Source organism: Thalassophryne amazonica, chromosome 17 (assembly GCF_902500255.1).
Source record: "Thalassophryne amazonica chromosome 17, fThaAma1.1, whole genome shotgun sequence".
NCBI lineage: Eukaryota > Metazoa > Chordata > Actinopteri > Batrachoidiformes > Batrachoididae > Thalassophryne > Thalassophryne amazonica.
The window spans coordinates 55,205,189-55,226,368 of NC_047119.1; the positions used below are offsets into that span (position 1 = coordinate 55,205,189).

Genomic DNA, 21,180 nt, shown 5'->3' on the forward strand with positions numbered 1-21,180 from the left:
GTTTTCCACCAGTATGTGGTGGGAAGAATAAAATTCATGAATCATTTATGCTTTCCACAGGGGACTTGCTCAAATTGATGCACAAGTCTGTGTGACAGTTTAAAAAAGCAAACAGGGTGAAATGCATGAAAAGTGTCCTCCTACATGTGGCCAGATATCGGCTGTGTTTTTAATCTGAACACTGGTCTGTGGATATTAAAGAATTTGTCAGATGAAAAGCAGTTTTTTGTTCTACACTGCAGGAAGCATCAGTGTTATTAAGCTATAAGGAAGCAGAAGCTTGTGTTTGTTTTCTGTCAAAATGTCAGGTGAATTATTCCGGAGAACTGGGCAGCCTGGGAGATGTTTGTATGTTCTTCTCCAAGTCTGTTGTTTCACCTTTTAATTTTCTTCTCAGACTGCAAACCGTGTTTGTGGCCGGTGTGAATGCCAACCGTGTTCTGACATGATGCATTTAGTTACTTGTTTCCAGTCAGGTTTTATGAAATTAGTACAAGGAATCCTCTTGGATACTAACAAATATAAGTAAATGAAGTCTCTGTGATGTCTGACCTTAGTGCTGAAACACACTTTAGTTCAACAAACACTTGAATTTCCATCCTGTGTAAAGCAGCGATCAGATCGGCAAATGGGACATTGCTCGTTTCCACCTGATGGTGGTGGAGCGCAGCGCAGCACTGAGGCAATGATATCACAAGTCACGAGATAGCGGTTAAGTGCTAGATAGGTAAAAATAATATCAACAATCCAGCACTGTATAAAGAGCGCAACACTCAGACACGCCTTAGGGCCCGGTCCCACTGGGGAGAGGATTAATTGCACATGAATTGAGTATGCAAATTACAGGCATTCATTGTCGTCCGCAAAAAAAATGGCCAAAAATGACAAATGTCCCAGTATGAATTATGGATATATTAATAATGTATAGCGAATATATGATGAACAGTCACGGTTGTATAACGCATGTCGTGGGGAAATGTATCCGACACATTGCGATTATCACAGCAGTATAACGGGTGTATTATGAATGCATCGCGCATGTGTTGCGCGTGCACGGCATCTGCATTGCGGTCATAAAAGAAGCGCACTTGGGCCATCAGCATCATTATTCACACCAACAATACAGCCTCTGGAGCATTTGCTTGACTTGGACAAGTTGATTTGAGTAAACAAGCAGTGAACAGGGCGAGTGGTGACATCAGCGGATCGCATCAGAGCGCAGCTCATCTGAACGATTATAACAAGAAGTTAAATCTGTTATAAACAGGAATAAATACTGTAACAGCAGCAGACAAGAAGGAAAAAACACACAACTGTTTTATCAAGCCTTGATAATGTAAACAAGTCAAATAATTACCTTTTTAGATGGCTCAAAATGCTTTCTGCAGCTTCTTAGCTGTTCGCATGTGCGCACATGCAAACGGCCCAGCTGCAGCTTCCTCTGTGATTCTGGAGGTGATTAGAGCCATTTTCAACAGCCAATTTGCAGAATAAAATGATTAATCTGCCACAAAATAATTATTTTATATATGCAGCGTCCAGCACAGAGCGCGTGGCAGCCGGTAGAACAAAGAACGGCGTCCAGCTGTGAACACAGCGCATCTGATTTGCATCCGTCGCAAATCAGATGCAAAGCAGACATAATAAAAACGCTTTATTTATGGCCAATCTGTCTGCAGTCGCTACAACTTATTTTAGTTCGTGATGTGAACATGATGGGCACACAAAATATCCGTTTTACACACTGTCCCAGTCCGCTGCCAAACTGCAAATCCCTGTCAGTTGCAGATATCAGCAGATGATGTTGAATATACAGCGCACAGATTGAGTATGTATTGAGTATGTATGGCGTATGTAAGGCGGATGTCATCCACAGCCAAAATTTTGTGCAGCTCAGAAATCCTGGCAACGGAAAAACGTGCCTCTGCAGATAACTGCGGATGTGTGCGGGTGTCGGCCGACTCATACAAGCATGTTTCATGCATATTGCGGATGTTAAGCGAATATGAGCCAATTTTGTGCGCAGTCCATACACAAATCCTCCTAAACGCCAGTGGGACCGGGCCTTTACATAAGCGTGTTCACAGTGCATGTACACTGTGGTTGCCTGCACATATTGTCGCCAGTCACCCACAACAGTGTCATCGAATGACAATAATATGGACCGTAGGAGGAAAAACTGGGTGGGAGGAGAGAGAAAACACACGTTTTCCCAGAGAGCTGTCTGTCATGCAAGAAATGTGACAATATTAACACATAACCATTGTAGGAAAAATTGACCTTGTGTAAATAAGTGGATGGGCATGCCTCAAAAGCATGTGCATCATGTGCTTTTCACCATGTGCATACACAGACAAACTAAAGAAATAAAAGTGTTTGATTTACTTGATGATTACCTTGACTTCTGATTGAGAAACATGACACCTTCTGGTCATGTGCTCCCGATGTACATATTTAAGTCATGTTTCCTTTTTTTTTAATGTAACACTGTTAAGCTACAATACTTCATGGACCCTCCCAGTCAACTGCTTCACCAAAAATGGCATTGTTTTTCATAGTAGTTTTACATTACTCATGTAATAGTTCATTAGGACACGCACAGCGGCACAGGTGACTTAGTGGTTAGCACTGTTGCCTCACAGCAAGAAGATCGTGGGATTGATTCCCACCTGTGGCCTTTCTGTGTGGAGTTTGCATGTTCTCCCCATGTTTGCGTGGGTTCCATTTGGGTGCTCCGGCTTCCTCCATGCAAGACATGCAAGTTTAAACTTTAAATTGTCTGTAGGTGTGAATGTGTTTGTTTGTCCATATGTGGCCCTTTGGCAGACTGGCGTCCTGTCCAGGGTGTATCCTGCCTCACGTCCTGTGACTGCTGGGATTGGCTCCAGCCCTTGTGACTCTTAATTGAAGAAAGGTTTGAAGATGAGTCAAGAGTGTGTAGGACACCTACTGGTCAAATGATGTATTGCACACTTACTCTGATATAAGATAAGATAATCCTTTAATAGTTCCACGGAGGGGAAATTTGTAGTATAGGGACAGTCACAGAACAACAGTGCAAGTATCCAAAAATAAGTTAAAAGAAAAAATTACCAAATACGGAAGTCAGGTTCTGTACGGAACAAAAATATATACAGTAAAATAGATTACACTCTATACAAACAGAAGGAATATTCCGTAATATTGCACAAGTGTTCAAGTGATGTACACGAGAATACAAGTATTATTGCACCAAATGTGTAGTATTATTGCATATGGATGGAAAAGTGTTACTATAACAATATTCATGATTTGAGTGATCTGAGTTGTCTACTGGGAACAGTTCTGGCCGTGGAGTCTGACAGCAGCAGGAAGGAAGGACCTGCAGTATCGCTCCTTCACCCACTTTGGGTGGAGCAGCCTCACATTGGACAAAACGTCCTGTCCTACCACAATCCATTTCCATTAAAAACCCCTCACATGTACTATAGACAGAGCAGTCTGAACGTGCCCAGTAAGTCAGGTATGAAATTAAAGTTCAGCATTGACACTCAACAATTCGAGGAAAGTGAGTACCGTATTTCTTTGATTAAAAGCCTGAGCATTTATTATTTTCAAGCCGTGCTCAGATGCGGGACCCACAGTCTGTCGTGCACCTGCTAAATTGGACACCGCAAAAGGCTGATTTGTCACTTTAACGTTTTCACTCCTTCCTCTCCTGTCATAGTTTAAAAGTTTTTGCAGTGTGCATTCTGATTACACTTTGATCATGGATCAAATACGTATGGCAGAAAAGTCCCCAAATATGACCACCATCACAACATGGAGTCAGGAAAAAAGACACTCAAATGACCCATAATTCATGGAGGAAATTGGAAATTGTGCACCTTACCTTTGTTTTGAGGGTTGATGATTGGAGAAAGAAGTGGCTCTCATTGAGGGACAAATGAATCCAGAAAAAGCATAATCCAGAGAAATTGCATAAAAACATGACGGAGAACTTAAAAACTGTCACGCATGTCAATGTCATTGCATGGCCATGGAGTTACAGAGTTGCAGAAGCACAAATCAGGCTTTAGAATTTTACTTCTCATGGCAGCGACTCACTTTTCACACCGCTCTTTATCAGTGGGAAAACAATAAAGAATGTATCCCGGAGCCCATCTTTTGTCGTAAATAAGCAAAAGAGCAGACCTACTAAACATATGGTTCAATCTTTTGGCGTTCATGTAATGCGGAAGTTGCCATCCAGTATGGCTCTGTAAGCGAATATCACGTGATGCGTGGCATCATGTGCACATTATCTATACAGTTTGTGTGAATATGTAATAGCAAGCAAAATTATCATCATCATTGATTATTATTGGCTCGATAGACAGACAGACAGACTGACCAACTACTCAGTATTTTTACATATTAACTGATTTTTTTTTATTCAAATGTAGTTAAATAAAATTTAAATAATGACAAATAAAACCGTCAGCATGGTTAATCGGGCATTGACATTAACGCTTGTCCGATTGTCCGGGACAAGTGTAAAATGTGATCGGACAAGCAATATGTTCTAAATCGTTGTCCGACTGGACAAGTGGCATTTTTTTTTTTTTTTAATTTAAAACGTTCAAATTCTGTATTTTCATCGCTTGGAACCAAAATACCTGACCGCCGCCTTTTTGTTTTCTTATTTACATCATGTCTTGTCTCGCACCTCGCGAGAAGGCGTCTTCTGTTTTTCCTGCCACTCTCCACGCAGCGGACAATCGGAAAACATGATAACAATGTGTGCGCGAAACCACTGTATGGAGTGTGCGTTCGTAGTAGAGGCTGACATTTTTTCGGGAATCCCACAGGTCACGGGATTCCCGTGGGATGGGAATCAACTTTGCCATTTATCACGTGATTGGGATGGTACGGGATTAAAAATTCACGGGAGCAGACGGGAGCGAGAACCAAGGTTTTAGTCAGCGAGCCGTCCTGCTGTTATTTGAGCGGTCAGTTTTCGAAAAAGACGCCGAAAAAATAGCGGGCGGCTTTGCTTATAGTTGTCTAAAATTAAGACTGGGTCTGATCGCTGCAGCCATCTGTGTGTGTGTGTGTGTGTGTGTGTGTGCGTGCGTGCGTGAGTCGGCTGGTTGCGAGGAGGAGGGGGGGAGTGCTTTGAGCACAGAGTGAAACGCAACACAAACTAAAGTGTGGCGCTGCCGTTATTTGTCTCTGGACTGTTCTGACGGTACGTCCTGTTCACACCGTGTGCACGTGTCGGTGACAGTTATACTGAAATTATGACATGAAATAAATTGGTCAAAATTCCTTAAAATGAGACTATGGATGAACAGTATAAAAAAAAAATCACACACACGTGTGTTTAAAAAAAAAAAACCTGATGTGGAGAAACTCTGCAGTGATGTTCAGAAGCAGAAATCCCATAAAGCAGCTGAGAACTCTGAACTTTAACAAGCTATTTTCCACAGATATTTATTTTAGACGACTTAACGTAGTTGTTTTATGTTCGAGCACAAAACGTGACTGAGGAGGAGAAAAAAGAGGAAATGAACTATAGTCTGAATAAAAATACAAGCTGCTGATTTTTATTTTTCCAAATTATTAGGCTGCAGTTCTGAGTTTCATTTCTTTCAAAGTAAGTTACCGCTTATTATTTTCAAAAATCACGAGTCAAATCAGTCTGCATTGTTCAGTTTTTCCTGCACGTTTGTGTATTTTTTCCTTCTTTATAAGAGTTTGGTTTTTGTGTTTGTTCTACTACAAAGTTTGAAAAAACAATAAAATGTTAACACTTTTCCTTAAAGCAGTTTTTTAATTTCAGAAATGGAACAGAAACAACCACAAATAAAATAAAAAGTAGGGACTCTATGTAAAATGAAGAAATAAAAATGTTGTTATATTCCCAGTTTCTCCACTCACACCCACAGAAGCCAAAAATTCTTCCAAAGTTGTGTCTTGGTGGCTTCCCTCACTTGTCTTCTTCCAGCATGGACATTTAGTTTTTGACAACTGCCTACTTAACACAGATTTACCATAAAATACCACACTGTTTGTATTTCTGAATGATTGATGTAAATAAAGTCTAATGCTGCGTTCACACCGGGCGTGACGTGAGCGACAGCAGCAACAGGTTGCCATGTAATCCCTATGAAACGACACGTTTTGGCGCCAAGTCACGCAGCACAACGCAATGGACACGAATGAAGCGACGCAAGTGAAGCGATTTTGAGCAGTTGCCGCGTTTGTGGCACGATATTGCGTTGCGTCACGTCGCGTTGCGTCACGTCGCGTTGCGTCACGTCGCGTTGCGTCACGTCGCGTTGCGTCACGTCGCGTTGCGTCACGTCGCGTTGCGTCACGTCGCGTTGCCCTCCTCCCCAAGTTGAAAAATCTGAACTTTTTCGTCTCATCGCGCCGCGATGACCAATCAGGGACTGAATATGTAGTGATGTGGAGATGTCTGGAGTTTGACTGTAGATGTGAACATGTCCTGTCTCTGGTAGCAGCCTGTGAGCAGGACTTATGTCTCTTTTGTCCTTTATTTCACAATTATGACAGAGTTTTTGGAGCGAGCATCAGCCACACAGCAGCGGGAGCGGAGTTTCTTTCTCTTTTGTCTTTTACGTGCACGCGCGAGCGAATCGTCTGTGGAGAATATTTTATTAATTAACTACACAGATGTATAATAAAACAAATGGTGACTGGTTTCTAAACACAATTATGACAGAGTTTTTGGGGGAAGAGCGAGGAGCAGCCCCACAGCAAGCATGTGCATGCGTGAACGGGACAGGAGGTCCTCAAACTGGGTCCCGCAGAGGCAGAAGAACCACTGAAAGCAGCCGTCTAGACGCAGCTCCTGCAGCAAATAATGAAACTCCCTGAATTGGGAACGTCTCATGACATTTGTCAGCTTTCCACAACAACTCGCTCCGTGTGATCAAGGTCCGTCATGTTAACTTGACTGACAACCGGAGCCAGCGAGCGGAATGGAAGCTCCTCCTATTTGATGATGCACCGGGGTGAATTTTCGCAGCAAAAGCAAAGCGACACACCAGGCGATGATGGTGCGTCCATCGCCACGCGACCCCTGTGAATTTGTAGGGTCTGATCGCGCCCGGTGTGAACGCGGCTAAGAAATATTCAGAGAGTTGGAAATGTTCATGTATCATCCTCTGACATTTCCCAAGAAAACTGGCTGTAAATATTATTAACTAATTCTTCCATTAACAATAAACTGCTCTGTCCCAAGCTTTTTTCCTTGGAAAATGCTGCAGGCCTCAAATGTAGGAATTGATATATATTAACAAAAAAATTTATAAAAACAAAGCTGTCCTCACAAAACATTAAATATGTTGGTTTCATACAGTCTGGAGTTACAGAAATAGAAGACAAAGTAAATGTCAGGATCATTACGTGTCCATCACCATATTTTGAAAAACTATAAGACCACAGGCCATGCATTATTTATGTTTTGTGTCTTTTAGTGAAGGTTTTTTTTTTTTTTTGGATTAAGGCAATAAGTGTCTCCCTGTATTACCACAGATAAACTGTTTCAGTTGCCACATCTTCTGAAATAAAACTACAGAACACTAAAGCCTAAAAACTAAAAGAAGGAAAGTAGATGTGATAAATATTTAATCTGAATCTCAGTCCCAGAAAATGTTGAAATGTAATGATTTTTCTATTTCAGCTGCAACTCTTATGTTGGAATATTAAAGTACTTACAAACAAAAGAAGTATGACAGGTTTTTATTAAGTGACAAGTCAGAGCAAAGTATATGTGATAAATATTTAATTTGAATCTCACTCACAGGTTGTCTGGACAACCAGCTTTTCCTATAGGACCAGTAAACTGCCAGGGTTACTTGTCCTATGGACAAATAAACTAAAAAGCTTAACGTCAATACCTGTTAATGTTGAAGCGTGACTTCAGAAAAAAATACTTGACGATGAAAATAACCCTTGGTCGCAGACCTAAACACAAGTGGATGTAAAGTATGATGCAACTCTACCATTTCCAGGATTCTGTGTATGATTTATAATCCTTGTCCGCCTCTGTCCATCTCGTCCACATTGGTGTTATGACTGCTTTGGTGCCTGATGCACATATTGTTCAAACTGTCTTTCTTTCCTGTCAAGAATCAGAAATGTGTTGAAGAAAATAAATGGCTGTGTGTGGGCTGTGCAGGTTTCAGTGTTTCCGTGTGCTTTAAAAGACCTGTCAATCAATTTAAGAATCCTAAAAGGTTCCAATCCCATGCTTTGAACTTTTTTTTTTGACGGTGACTCGTGTTTATATTTGGATCTTGAATTTTTGCCTTTAAACGTGGATCCATAGGGTGCATGACTTTTGTGCAAATGTTATTTTGCTGTTAACCCTTCCACCCCCCTCCACCCCCCCCCCCCCTTAAAGGAAAAAAAGCATTTGGGTTATTTGTCACAGCCGCTGCTCAGCCGTGATCAAACCACATGACAACTCATCTCTGCTTGTTCACCGTTTGTTGCCCCCTTTTTGCTGTCACTGTTTGTTTGAAGATAAATGCCTTTTGGGGTTATAATACCTTTGAAGCCGCGGTGCTCTGCATCATTGTGTCATAATCCATTTGATGATACTTTCATTCGGTCTTTAAGTCAATCACTGAATGCAAAACCAAATCTATTTCTGTCATTCTGATGAAAGCAGACAGGACCAGTCGTGTTCAGACTGAAAACCTTCAGACTCGCTTCACGCCGCTGCTGTTTGTCTGTCTTTCGTCTCCTTCTTTTGAGTGTCCTGTGGTTGCGTCGTTGCTCTTCACAAGAACACGTCGCATTCATCGGGGACGTTCAGGAAAACAGCCAAATAACCTGGGGCTCAAACCAAACTCCTTTACACACACACACACACACACACACACACACTGATACTTTTGTCGCAGTCAGCTTTACCCGAGGTGGCTGGCAAAGAATTTCATTTCTCATATCCAGCAGCGGTTTTTCCATTAGGGATAATGTAATGTTCACAGAATAATGGAGCAGAGGAAAGGGTCCAGGGTCCAGGTGGGGCCAAAATGGTCCTCAGCCCTGTAATGTGAGCCCTGACTTTATGATCCCCACACATACACACACACACACACACACATGTACACACACTTGCGCGCTCCTCTTGTCCATCTTTGAATCATCCTGTCTGTCTTTGCATGTGTAGATCTTCGTCGGCGAGGTGTCCATGTACGTGATGAAGTCGACCAGAGAAGTTCTTCTTGCCCAGGAGAAGACCATTGTGACAGGAGACTGCTGTTACCTGAACCCACTTGTTCGCCGCATCATTCGCTTCATCGGTAGGAACGTTTCGGTGCTTACGAGGTATTTGTTTGTTTGGGTCATGAGGTCGATGGATAATGTTTGGCGATGTCGATATCTTAGCAGAGCAAAGCTCCAAGTCTTTAGGGTCCTAGTGCTTCCTGTCTTAGTGTATGGTTGTGAGACTAAAACGCTAACCGATAACCTAAGTTGACATCTGCATATCTTTGGTACCAGGTCTCTCAGGAGGATCCTGAGCTACTGCTCGAATGACTTTGTGTCAAATGAACGGTTACTTAAAGAGTCTAAGATCAGGAGCATCACTTACGTTGTGAAGGATCATGAGCGACCACATTTTGTCTGTGTGGTACGTTAACTTGGGCATGATGCACCTGGTCGCGGCTACTTTAGAGAGGTGGGTGGTTGCCATCCAGGACGTACTCCCACAGGCAACAACAGCAAGACAGACTTTAATGACATGAATGAAAAATATGACCTGTGAACTGAATTCAGATTAAACTTTGGGTGCTGACGGTTTCCAGCTTGTGGAGCTGAGTGTAGAGAGATGGATGAACTGAGGAGACAGTGAGGAGTGTTTTGGCATTTGCAAAAGAAGATCCGATAAAGAGAAGAAAAATTGTTGACAGTGCCCCCCCCCCCCCCTTCCCAAGACTGAAAACAGATTCTGTAGTGAATGAAAATCCATGCATATACTCATGTGCCATGTTTAAATATATCATGTGATTTGGTCCACAGGCTTGATCAGAGTTTTATGGGGTTGGATCCGGTATCCGGGTCTTCAGTTTGATACCGTGTATACAGCGGGTAAAACAAGTATTGAATATGTCACCATCTTTCTTAGTAAATATATTTATAAAAGTGCTATTCACATGAAATTTTCACCAGATGTCAGTAAAAACATAAATAATCCACATACGAGGTCTGTCAATAAAGTAATGGTCCTTTTTATTTTTTTCAAAAACTATATGGATTTCATTCATATGTTTTTACGTCAGACATGCTTGAACCCTCGTGCGCATGCGTGTGTTTTTCCACGCCTGTCGGTTACGTCATTTGCCTGTGAGCACGCCTTGGGAAGGAGTGGTCCCGCCCCCTCGTCGGATTTTCATTGTCTGGAAATGGCGGAATGAAAAGGACTTTTTTCCATCATAATTTTTTCAGAAGCTGTTAGAGACTGGCACCTGGAAACCATTTGAAAAATTTATCTGGCTTTCTGTGAAAATTTTACGGGCTTCACAGAGAATAAGTACTGTTACTACAGCTTTAAGGACCCCTTTAAGGATGCTCGGCGCGCCAAGCTGCGATGATGCGGCACAAGCCACCGGACCATTTCTAAACGGATGGCTCTGTGGATACGAGACTGTCGTGTGCTCTTTCTCTGGTTATCACAAGAGCTGGACATCAGCCATTTTCCGGCAGATTTCACTTTTAACAAGAGATTTTGTCATGGAAAGCCGCACGGAGGCTTCGCGCGTAAAGACCAATTCGCTTTGGAAGCGAGACAAAGGAACACCTCCGTTTCGGCATGTCAGAGGACAAGTTTGGACATGCCTATCTCGGCTTTCAATGCTTACCAGTCCAATCAGAGAAATTGTGGAGAGCTGGACATGTCCAAACTTGTCTTCTGACATGCCGAAATGGAGGTGTTTCTGGTGTGACACCTTGGTAAAGAGACATCTTTTTATAGGCCATCAGTTGGGACTGAAGTTGCTGATATTAATTTGCACTGACAAGGGGCAGGATGGCTTTCTAATTATTGATAGGTTTCATCTGGTGTCTTGGCATTCAATGTCTTTTTTCACCTCCCTTTCTTCAGGTTGTCAGTACTTTTGTTCCTGTGTCATTTTACATTATTGCACATAACTTTATTTATGGACATCTATGGTTTGATTTATTTGTATATGTAGATTAATTGGGTTGTTGCCGACATCTGATGAAAATTTCATGTTAATAGCACGTTTAGAAATATATTTACTGAGAAAAATGGTGACATGTTCAATACTTATTTCACTCGTTGTATGGTTTAGATTATGGTTCTCATAAAAAATGTATCCTGATGGAATAAGCTGCCAGCTACTGAGGTAAACCATGTTTGGCAGCGCTGCTCCAGTGGAATATGACAAACTGGCCTGACTTGACAAATTTCAGTAATTCTTCAGTTGGACCAAGTCCAGCCATCAGGCATTTAGTGCAGGTTCAAAAAACTGCATTAGATCATATTTTAGATCTTGTTCTGACTTATGGTATGGAAATAGAAGACTTAACAGTATTCCCTGAAAACTCCCTTTTGTCTGATCATTTTTTAATAACATTTACATTTACCCTGATGGACTACCCTGCAGTGGGGAATAAGTTTCATTACACTAGAAGTCTTTCAGAAAGCGCTGTAACTAGGTTTAAGGATATGATTCCTTCTTTATGTTCTCTAATGTCATATACCAACACAGAGCAGAGTAGCTACCTAAACTCTGTAAGGGAGTTAGAGTATCTTGTCAATAGTTTTACATCCTCATTGAAGACAACTTTGGATGCTGTAGCTCCTCTGAAAAAGAGAGCTTTAAATCAGAAGTGTCTGACTCCGTGGTATAACTCACAAACTCGTAGCTTAAAGCAGATAACCCGTAAGTTGGAGAGGAAATGGCGTCTCACTAATTTAGAAGATCTTCACTTAGCCTGGAAAAAGAGTTTGTTGCTCTATAAGAAAGCCCTTCGTGAAGCTAGGACATCTTTCTACTCATCACTAATTGAAGAAAATAAGAACAACCCCAGGTTTCTTTTCAGCACTGTAGCCAGGCTGACAAAGAGTCAGAGCTCTATTGAGCTGAGTATTCCATTAACTTTAACTAGTAATGACTTCATGACTTTCTTTGCTAACAAAATTTTGACTATTAGAGAAAAAATTACTCATAACCATCCCAAAGATGTATCGTTATCTTTGGCTGCTTTCAGTGATGCCGGTATTTGGTTAGACTCTTTCTCTCCGATTGTTCTGTCTGAGTTATTTTCATTAGTTACTTCATCCAAACCATCAACATGCTTATTAGACCCCATTCCTGCCAGGCTGCTCAAGGAAGTCCTACCATTATTTAATGCTTCAATCTTAAATATGATCAATCTATCTTTGTTAGTTGGTTATGTACCACAGGCCTTTAAGGTGGCAGTAATTAAACCATTACTTAAAAAGCCATCACTTGACCCAGCTATCTTAGCTAATTATAGGCCAATCTCCAACCTTCCTTTTCTCTCAAAGATTCTTGAGAGGGTAGTTGTAAAACAGCTAACTGATCACCTGCAGAGGAATGGTCTATTTGAAGAGTTTCAGTCAGGTTTTAGAATTCATCATAGTACAGAAACAGCATTAGTGAAGGTTACAAATGATCTTCTTATGGCTTCGGACAGTGGACTTATCTCTGTGCTTGTTCTGTTGGACCTCAGTGCTGCTTTTGATACTGTTGACCATAAAATTTTATTACAGAGATTAGAGCATGTCATAGGTATTAAAGGCATTGCGCTGCGGTGGTTTGAATCATATTTGTCTAATAGATTACAGTTTGTTCATGTAAATGGGGAATCTTCTTCACAGACTAAAGTTAATTATGGAGTTCCACAAGGTTCTGTGCTAGGACCAATTTTATTCACTTTATACATGCTTCCCTTGGGCAGTATTATTAGACGGTATTGCTTAAATTTTCATTGTTACGCAGATGATACCCAGCTTTATCTATCCATGAAGCCAGAGGATACGCACCAATTAGCTAAACTGCAGGATTGTCTTACAGACATAAAGACATGGATGACCTCTAATTTCCTGCTTTTAAACTCAGATAAAACTGAAGTTATTGTACTTGGCCCCACAAATCTTAGAAGCATGGTGTCTAACCAGATCGTTACTCTGGATGGCATTTCCCTGATCTCTGGTAATACTGTGAGAAATCTTGGAGTTATTTTTGATCAGGATATGTCATTCAAAGCGCATATTAAACAAATATGTAGGACTGCCTTTTTGCATTTACGCAATATCTCTAAAATCAGAAAGGTCTTGTCTCAGAGTGATGCTGAAAAACTAATTCATGCATTTGTTTCCTCTAGGCTGGACTATTGTAATTCATTATTATCAGGTTGTCCTAAAAGTTCCCTAAAAAGCCTTCAGTTGGTTCAGAATGCTGCAGCTAGAGTACTGACGGGGACTAGCAGGAGAGAGCATATCTCACCCGTGTTGGCCTCCCTTCATTGGCTTCCTGTTAATGCTAGAATAGAATTTAAAATTCTTCTTCTTACTTATAAGGTTTTGAATAATCAGGTCCCATCTTATCTTAGGGACCTCATAGTACCATATTACCCCATTAGAGCGCTTCGCTCTCAGACTGCGGGCTTACTTGTAGTTCCTAGGGTTTGTAAGAGTAGAATGGGAGGCAGAGCCTTCAGCTTTCAGGCTCCTCTCCTGTGGAACCAGCTCCCAATTCAGATCAGGGAGACAGATACCCTCTCTACTTTTAAGATTAGGCTTAAAACTTTCCTTTTCGCTAAGGCTTATAGTTAGGGCTGGATCGGGTGACCCTGGACCATCCCTTGGTTATGTTGCTTTAGACGTAGACTGTGTTTCATAATTATTGTATGGCCTTGCCTTGCAATGTGGAGCGCCTTGGGGCAACTGTTTGTTGTGATTTGGCGCTATACAAGAAAAAAAGTTGAGTTGATTGATTGATTAGACACAAAACAAGATTGAATTTCAGTATCTTTATCAAAACACTGGAACTTTTGCTGCTGCAGTCAAGCAATTTAACTGTTACTATAAGGTGGTTTTAATTGACAGCTGCAGATTTGGTTTGTAACCACACACACCACAGATAATTTTTGTAATAGTTCATGAGCCCAAAGCCAATTTTGACCAAACCTGTATGTCTTAAGGTGCCCAAACCACACTTACAGTCCAGCCTGAGTGTAATATGGCATACATGAAAATGTCTAATGGCATCCCAGGGTGATCGCTGTAGCTAGGTAGGGGTCAATAAAAAATTACACAGTCAAAATTTAAAAATGCTCCAGTCATAGTGAAAAGTATACCACATGATTTGTCTGATCATAAAGATTGCAAAAAGGTATGCAAAAAATGGATGCAAATTATTGTTTGAGCTAATATGATTAATAAATGGAGTAGTTCTGACTGTGTATGTTTGTATGTGTATGTTTTGATCTCCAAATTAAAGGTCAAACAATGTTGACCTCCATTGGATTCTATGACATATGTTACCCTGTAACATGATAATTACAGTTAACAAATCGTCCAAACTGTTCCTTTTTTTACAACCTCACTAGCTCAACCAATAATTCGCATCACTTTTTACCAAAATTTAAGCAACTTTAAGGGCCCCTTCACACATAATGTGAAGTTTGGACGAAGTACACACTTAGTGTGCATGACGCAGGAATCGTGTGCAAACCATGTAATGTCGTTCCTGCCTCCACCGCCTCGTACACCTGTGGCTAGTGCACACAAGCACCTGAACGACAAAGTGTGCGCTGTGTGAATCCATCCTGGGCTCGACATAGCCATTTGCCCATTAGCACTCAGAAGGCCAAGGTCTGATCAAATGACCAATCTACCTCTAAAGTCCACGGATAGTCAAATGACTCCAAGATCCCCTGTGGAGAGCTACTTCTGTTATGTAAACAAGGAAGTCTCAGAACACCTCAGGGGAGGGGTTGACTTGGCTAGCCACATTCTTGTGTTTGCATATTTGCTGTCTGTGTGCCTGCTTAGCTGAAAGGGCTGCTGATTTGTGCTTAGGTGGATAAATAACTTTACCCTGGGGGAGAGATGAAATTTTGTTTTCTGGATTTTATTGAAATGTACCAAAATGTACCAAAAAACACACCAGAAAACCAAAATATATACAATAGGTACAGGTTACAGTCACTCACAATGACTAACAGTCCCCACACTGTTATTATGTCATTATGTCCACATGATGATAGCAAGCAGACACACATGCTTCACAGTGGGCAGTTGTTAGTCCGTGTCTGTCCAAACACAGTACATGTTGTCCAGCTGGGACATCCAGAATGACAGATCTTTCAGCCGCTGTGGTGCACAAATAGTTGTAGCAATAGGTGTACTAGGCAGCTGTAATTTTACACGTTTTGCACACAACTCCTGCTTCATACGCAGCCCTTTCAGCTAAGCAGGCAAGTGACTCCAAGATCCCCTGTGGAGAGCTACTTCTGTTATGTAAACAAGGAAGTCTCAGAACACACAGACAGCAAATATGCAAACACAAGAATGTGGCTAGCCAAGTCAGCTAGCCAGGGTCATTTGACTCTCCATGGGCTTTATGCAAACACAAGGATGTGGCTAGCCAAGTCAGCTAGCCAGGGTCATTTGACTTTCCGTGGGCTTTACAGGTAGAGGAGAAAAGCTTGGACCTCCGTGTGTTAGGGATGTTAATCGTACAACAACTCACGATTCAATTCGATTCCGATTCTTGGGGTGACGATTCAATTCAGAATCGATTTTCGATTCAAAGAGCTCTGAGAAATAGTTATATTACTTAAAAAATGTTTATGTTTAAGAAAGTGCAGCTTTACAAGGTTAATCAAGTGATTCTAGATGTAAATTTACTTATCTGCTTTGCTCGTTCAGAGTTGGCTGGCAGTTTAGTGAAGTGCTGGTCAGTAGTTGGCAGATACCGCTGCTCACCTCTTTTAGTTCCGGGTGATAGCGTAGCATGTGGGCTTGCAGATTTGAAGTGTTTCTGAAGTACTTGACTTTCATTTTGCAGATTTTGCACACTGCATAAGTCATGTCAAGCTCCTTCTTACGCAGCAAATAATAAAATTTAAAATGCGCCCAAACATTTGCCTTCAGCAAAGACGGTGCTGGCTGAATTAGCTCTTTGCCCGCCATGCTAAGCTGCAACTCACGAATGTTTGAAGCACGGCGGACTCTCCCCTCGCGGGGACGCTGTAGTACGGAAGCCCTTGCCTGACAAATAGTACACGCAGCGAGTAAGCAAGAAAATGTTTAAAAAAATGCTTTTTAAAAATCGATTCTTGGACATTTTGGATCGAGTCAGAATCATAATAAATAAGAATCATGATTCGGATGTGAATCGATTTTTTCTGGCACCCCTTTTGCCCACTGGCCCAGCGCCGATTTGGCCCACTTTCAGGCCACTACGGGCCAGTACAATTTATCAAATGATGGCCCGCTCGGGCCACTACAAAAATACGCAAAATTCTATTCATTTTACCATATTTTGCGGCGGCAAAGTCGAATTTCTTCACATCTCCGTGTCATCAAACTTCACCGAGTCCACCATGTTTGTTTTGGTCTCACACCACGCTCTGCTCCCGCAGAAACCCGCGCACATTGAAATGTATGTTGTCGATGTGTGGAACGTGGGTTTGGCTGTGTCCGTCACCGGTCTTCTGCAATGTTCGTTAGCATCTTTTAAATGTGTGGGACGCTGCAGGAAACAAAGACGAACAAGACGCAAATCTAACAGAACGCTTTGAAATTCAAATTGAAATATGTTTAAACTACAACCACCCAAACACGGACAACAACCAGGAAAGAGTTTTGCTAAAGGAATTGGCCCAGAGGAGGAAGCTTAGTGATGATGAGTTAAGGGAGAGAGACAGGCTATATGAAAGAAACAAGAGGAAGAGAGCTTTTGTCCCGAACTGGTCACAGAAACGGCCGTGGCTTGGTCATGACCAAGAGACGAATGATGTTTTCTGCCAAATCTGCAGGGTCTATCCATCGTATGCTGACAAGTAAGTAAAGTATATGCTTGGTCCGGGTAGACCCTGGCTGTTTTGAAGCTAGTTTAAAAGTCTAACCAGCTTGCCTTTGTGGAAACCCCGCGGCGACAACATTAGCAAAGGAGCCAAACATTTTTTTTTTTAATTTTTAGATCTATAACTCCAAACCAGACAAGGCATAGTTTTTAGTTTTGATATGGACCTACATCTGTATTTTACATTTCTGACTGTGATTTAGCCAACTCTGAGGGTTGCTAAAAAATGCCCTCTAAATTTTATGGGAATCACTTTATTTTTTTACACTTGAGAATGCCCTCTGATAAATTCAATTTTTTTAACTTCATGGACTATTTTATGTTTTATTCTGGATTGGCAGTTTTATTTGCAGATTTCAGGGTGGAATGTCATGAACTCTCACATGCAAAACCACTGGGCAGTGCTCCTACACTATGGGCCACTAACTTCTAAATTCTACTGGCCCTGTCAAGCCCTGCCAACACACCCTCTCATGGCAGGTGCTGGCCAAATTCCAGGTGACAGACACGGACATCTTACAACGCTTGCATGGCACTTAGAAAATGTGTGGCCAGTCGCACTTTTGTCATAACAACAGACTGCAGACAATCACTGTCGTACTGCTGTGAAATTTGTCTAAGTTTCCCACGAGTGTGACTTTGCAAACAAACACTGACACGTGGGTGTGTGCGCTTCACTCACAGGAGGCGTGGTTTCTGACAGAAGCAGCTGTGGTGATCTGTCATGCTGGACATTCCAATTACACAACACCTACTGTGTTTGGACAGTCATGGACCAGCAACTGTCCACTGTGAGGTGCGTGTGTCTGATTGCTGTATTTATGTGGACATAAATAAAAACATATATCGTCGTGGTGGCGACAAGCTGCAGCAAGGGAGCACGCACACGGGGCAGACACTAACAGCCCCAGATTGAAACAGACCGTCAGATCAGAACACACAGTGTGCGATCTGACCGTCACGTCACCTACGTGAGCTCTGTTCCACATGACACGGTGTCAGTGCTGTGGCGCGCCATCCACAAGACACACGTGTCGGGCAGAACACGCGCACGGTCGACTGGATGCACCTGATCAGTAGACGTGGACATGATCAGCGCACACTGCTGCTCATTCATGTCATTTCATGACTGTATGTCTGTGACCATGGGTCATCACCAGAGGAACAGACGGATCATATTTGTATTGCTTGCTTGATAAGTGCGGTGTTTTTATATGGTGTGGGATTTTAATTTTTTTTGTAATACTTCCATGTCCTTCCTGATATGAGGCAGCTTCCCACAGCTTTCAAAGAACAGCTCCGTAGCTCAGTGATAAAGTTTCTAACTGGGAATCAGAGATTTTGAAAGGCGTGAGTTCGTGTCCCAGGTGGTATGTTTTTTCTTTTTTTTATTATTCCACATAAGCGGCACGATGTGGTTCCACACGTGCCAGCTGGTTTTTATTTCTTCCACATAAGCAGCGCCATGTGCTGCACCTGGCACTGTTCTTGTTCGACGGACAGCTGTGCGTGCACAAACTCTCGCACCGGGTTCATACACGCCTGCCCGTTGGCATGATGTTTCATGTGCTAATTTTAAACTATTTTGCACTGTTTTGCGGTTTTCATCTAAACGCCGTCCAAACTTCGCACTATGTGTGAAGGGGCCATAACTTTTGACCCTTGTACAAGCTGACCTTTGTCACTATTTTTGCTGTTTTAACCCCGTAACTCCAGAACATTCAATCATAGATAGTCCAAACTATACTTTTTTGAGTCATTATGATCAGATAAATAATGTGGTATAGTTTTCACTATGATTTGGATCATTTTAAAATTTTTACCCCTGACCTGGGTACATCTGACACCCTGGATGGCCACCATATATATATTTGCGTAGGCCATGGTACACTGAGGCTGGATTGTAAGTGTTGTTTAGTCCCATTAAGTGGTTCTGGAAACCTGCTTGGACCATGCACTACAAAACAAGGCATCCAACAATAATTTTTGAAATTAATCTGTTTTCCACCAACTGTTTAACTGCAAAGCTCGAGGTGAATCGATGAGCTTTCTTCCAGTAAAAGAGGTCACCTGCTTGATTTTCCTAGAAATAAGACACCTGTTTGGCTCAGTTAAATAATACCCCTGCGCTTAATGAAAATGCTCGTCAGAAATTCATTACGCACTTTTTATGATTTCCATCTGCTTCCAAATAATCCCTCCAAACTCACAGGATCACGGAGCCTTCTGGTTTTCCGCTTGCTTGATCCTTCCCATCTCCTCTCCTCACTCCCTAATTCCCTGTCCCCTCTTCCCCTCATTGTCCTTCACACGGTCGTATCCCTGCACCCCTCCCAGTCCTCGGCATCCCCCCTGGATGAGAATACAAAGCAGAGTAATTTCATGGCCAAGCAGGCCAGATAATCAGCAGTCATATTTCACAGCAACAGGACTGCAGACTCAGACGCTGCTCAGGGTCACTGAGCTCAAAATGTCATTGCAATCATTCCTAGAAGCTAATTCCTCCCCCTCCGCCTGTTTGTTTCTTTCTTTGCTTGCTGTCTGTGCACCTTTGCTGATCATTTAATTTTGTTGTGCTCATGCAAGTTCAGCTGTAGCAGTATTTGCAGCATATTTGGCAACACAGAGACATTGCAAATGCATTTATTTGAGAAGTCTGTAAACGTGTTGGTGCGTCCGGTGCAGCTGCCGACGCCGCAGGCTCAGTTAATCGTCTCCCAGTGCAATTTGATATTTATCCGTGCCGAAACAATCAGTCGATTAGATCAGAGTTTAGCTTGTGCAAATTGAGATAACGGTGATGGACAACCTGATGTGGAGTCGGACACATGAAACTGATTGGTTCACTGTAATCTTTGTAAAATGTAGCCAGTGATTTGAAAGATAAAATTATTTTCACCATAAACACTTTTGAGTGCACCCTTTTTATGTTTTTGCATAATAAAAAGGATCTTGTATGATAATGCATTCCACAAACTGTAAACTACAGGCTCGTGGCCCTTATCAGGCCCCCGGGCCGCTAGTTTGAGACCCCTCAAAATCACAGCAACCCTTTGTTAGCACTCAAGGTGATGCCAGCCTGGTGAGATGCCTTTTGTGTGTGTGTGTGCGCACCCCAGGTGTGTTTGCATTCGGCCTGTTTGCCACAGACATCTTTGTCAACGCGGGCCAGGTGGTGACCGGCGGCCTCTCACCATACTTCCTGTCCGTCTGCAAACCCAACTACACGGGCACCAAGTGTCGGTTTAATCACCAGTTCATCATCAACGGCAACATCTGCACCGGAAACCCTGCTGTCGTGGAGAACGCCCGCCGGTCGTTTCCATCGAAGGACGCTTCTCTGAGCGTGTATTCGGCTGTTTACCTGACGGTGAGTCTGCAAGTGTTCCGCGCTGCTGTGATGTCATCTGTGGAGATGTTACTTAAAAGGAACATTACTTAAAGATACTGTAAATAAGTCAATCTGTTAAATTATATGTAACTCGATGGGCACTCAGCAGAGAGCAGGTTTTCTTTCCAGTCGCTGACTCCACCAAGTGATTTCACTGATTGAGCAGATTATATGAGTCCGTCACTTAAACCACCTGCAGATGCAAAGAAAACCTGCATCCTCTTGGTCCTTTCTGGAATGTTTTTTACATCTGTGCTCTGCAGACTTCTGCAGGCCATGAGTACACCCTTGCAAGGATATTGGAGGGGTCTTCGGAGTGTGATCAACCAGCAGTGGTGGGCACAGCTAACCAAAAAGTTAGCTTTGATAACCACTAATTAGCTAACTGAAAAGTTATCTTTTATAATGCTAAACTGATAAACTGACTAAAAATTTATCGGAAGCTACAGCTAACCGCTAACTTTAAATTTTGTCTCCAGTACACTCTCAGCTACTTTTAATTTTGAGTTCAAACACAAACCCAAACACAGCCAATGAGTCAGCACTTCTGTCTTTGTGCACCCTGCCCACTGCTGTAGCGAAGCGCCATTTACCTTGACATCATTAAGTTTTAAGATTAGGCTTAAAACTTTCCTTTTTGCTAAAGCTTATAGTTAGGGCTGGATCAGGTGACCCTGAACCATCCCTTAGTTATGCTGCTATAGA

General features: G+C 42.2%; 1 protein-coding gene across 2 annotated transcripts in view; it reads left to right on the forward strand.

Annotated features, from left to right (window-relative positions):
* plppr1 (phospholipid phosphatase related 1) overlaps nt 1–21,180 on the forward strand; it is a 133,978-nt gene that overhangs the window by 86,338 nt on the left and 26,460 nt on the right. For both annotated transcript variants that reach the window (XM_034192328.1, XM_034192329.1), the window contains exons 4-5: nt 9,170–9,302; nt 20,204–20,454. In XM_034192328.1, the coding sequence (XP_034048219.1) occupies nt 9,170–9,302; nt 20,204–20,454 (384 nt within the window). The remainder of the gene's footprint in view (nt 1–9,169; nt 9,303–20,203; nt 20,455–21,180) is intronic.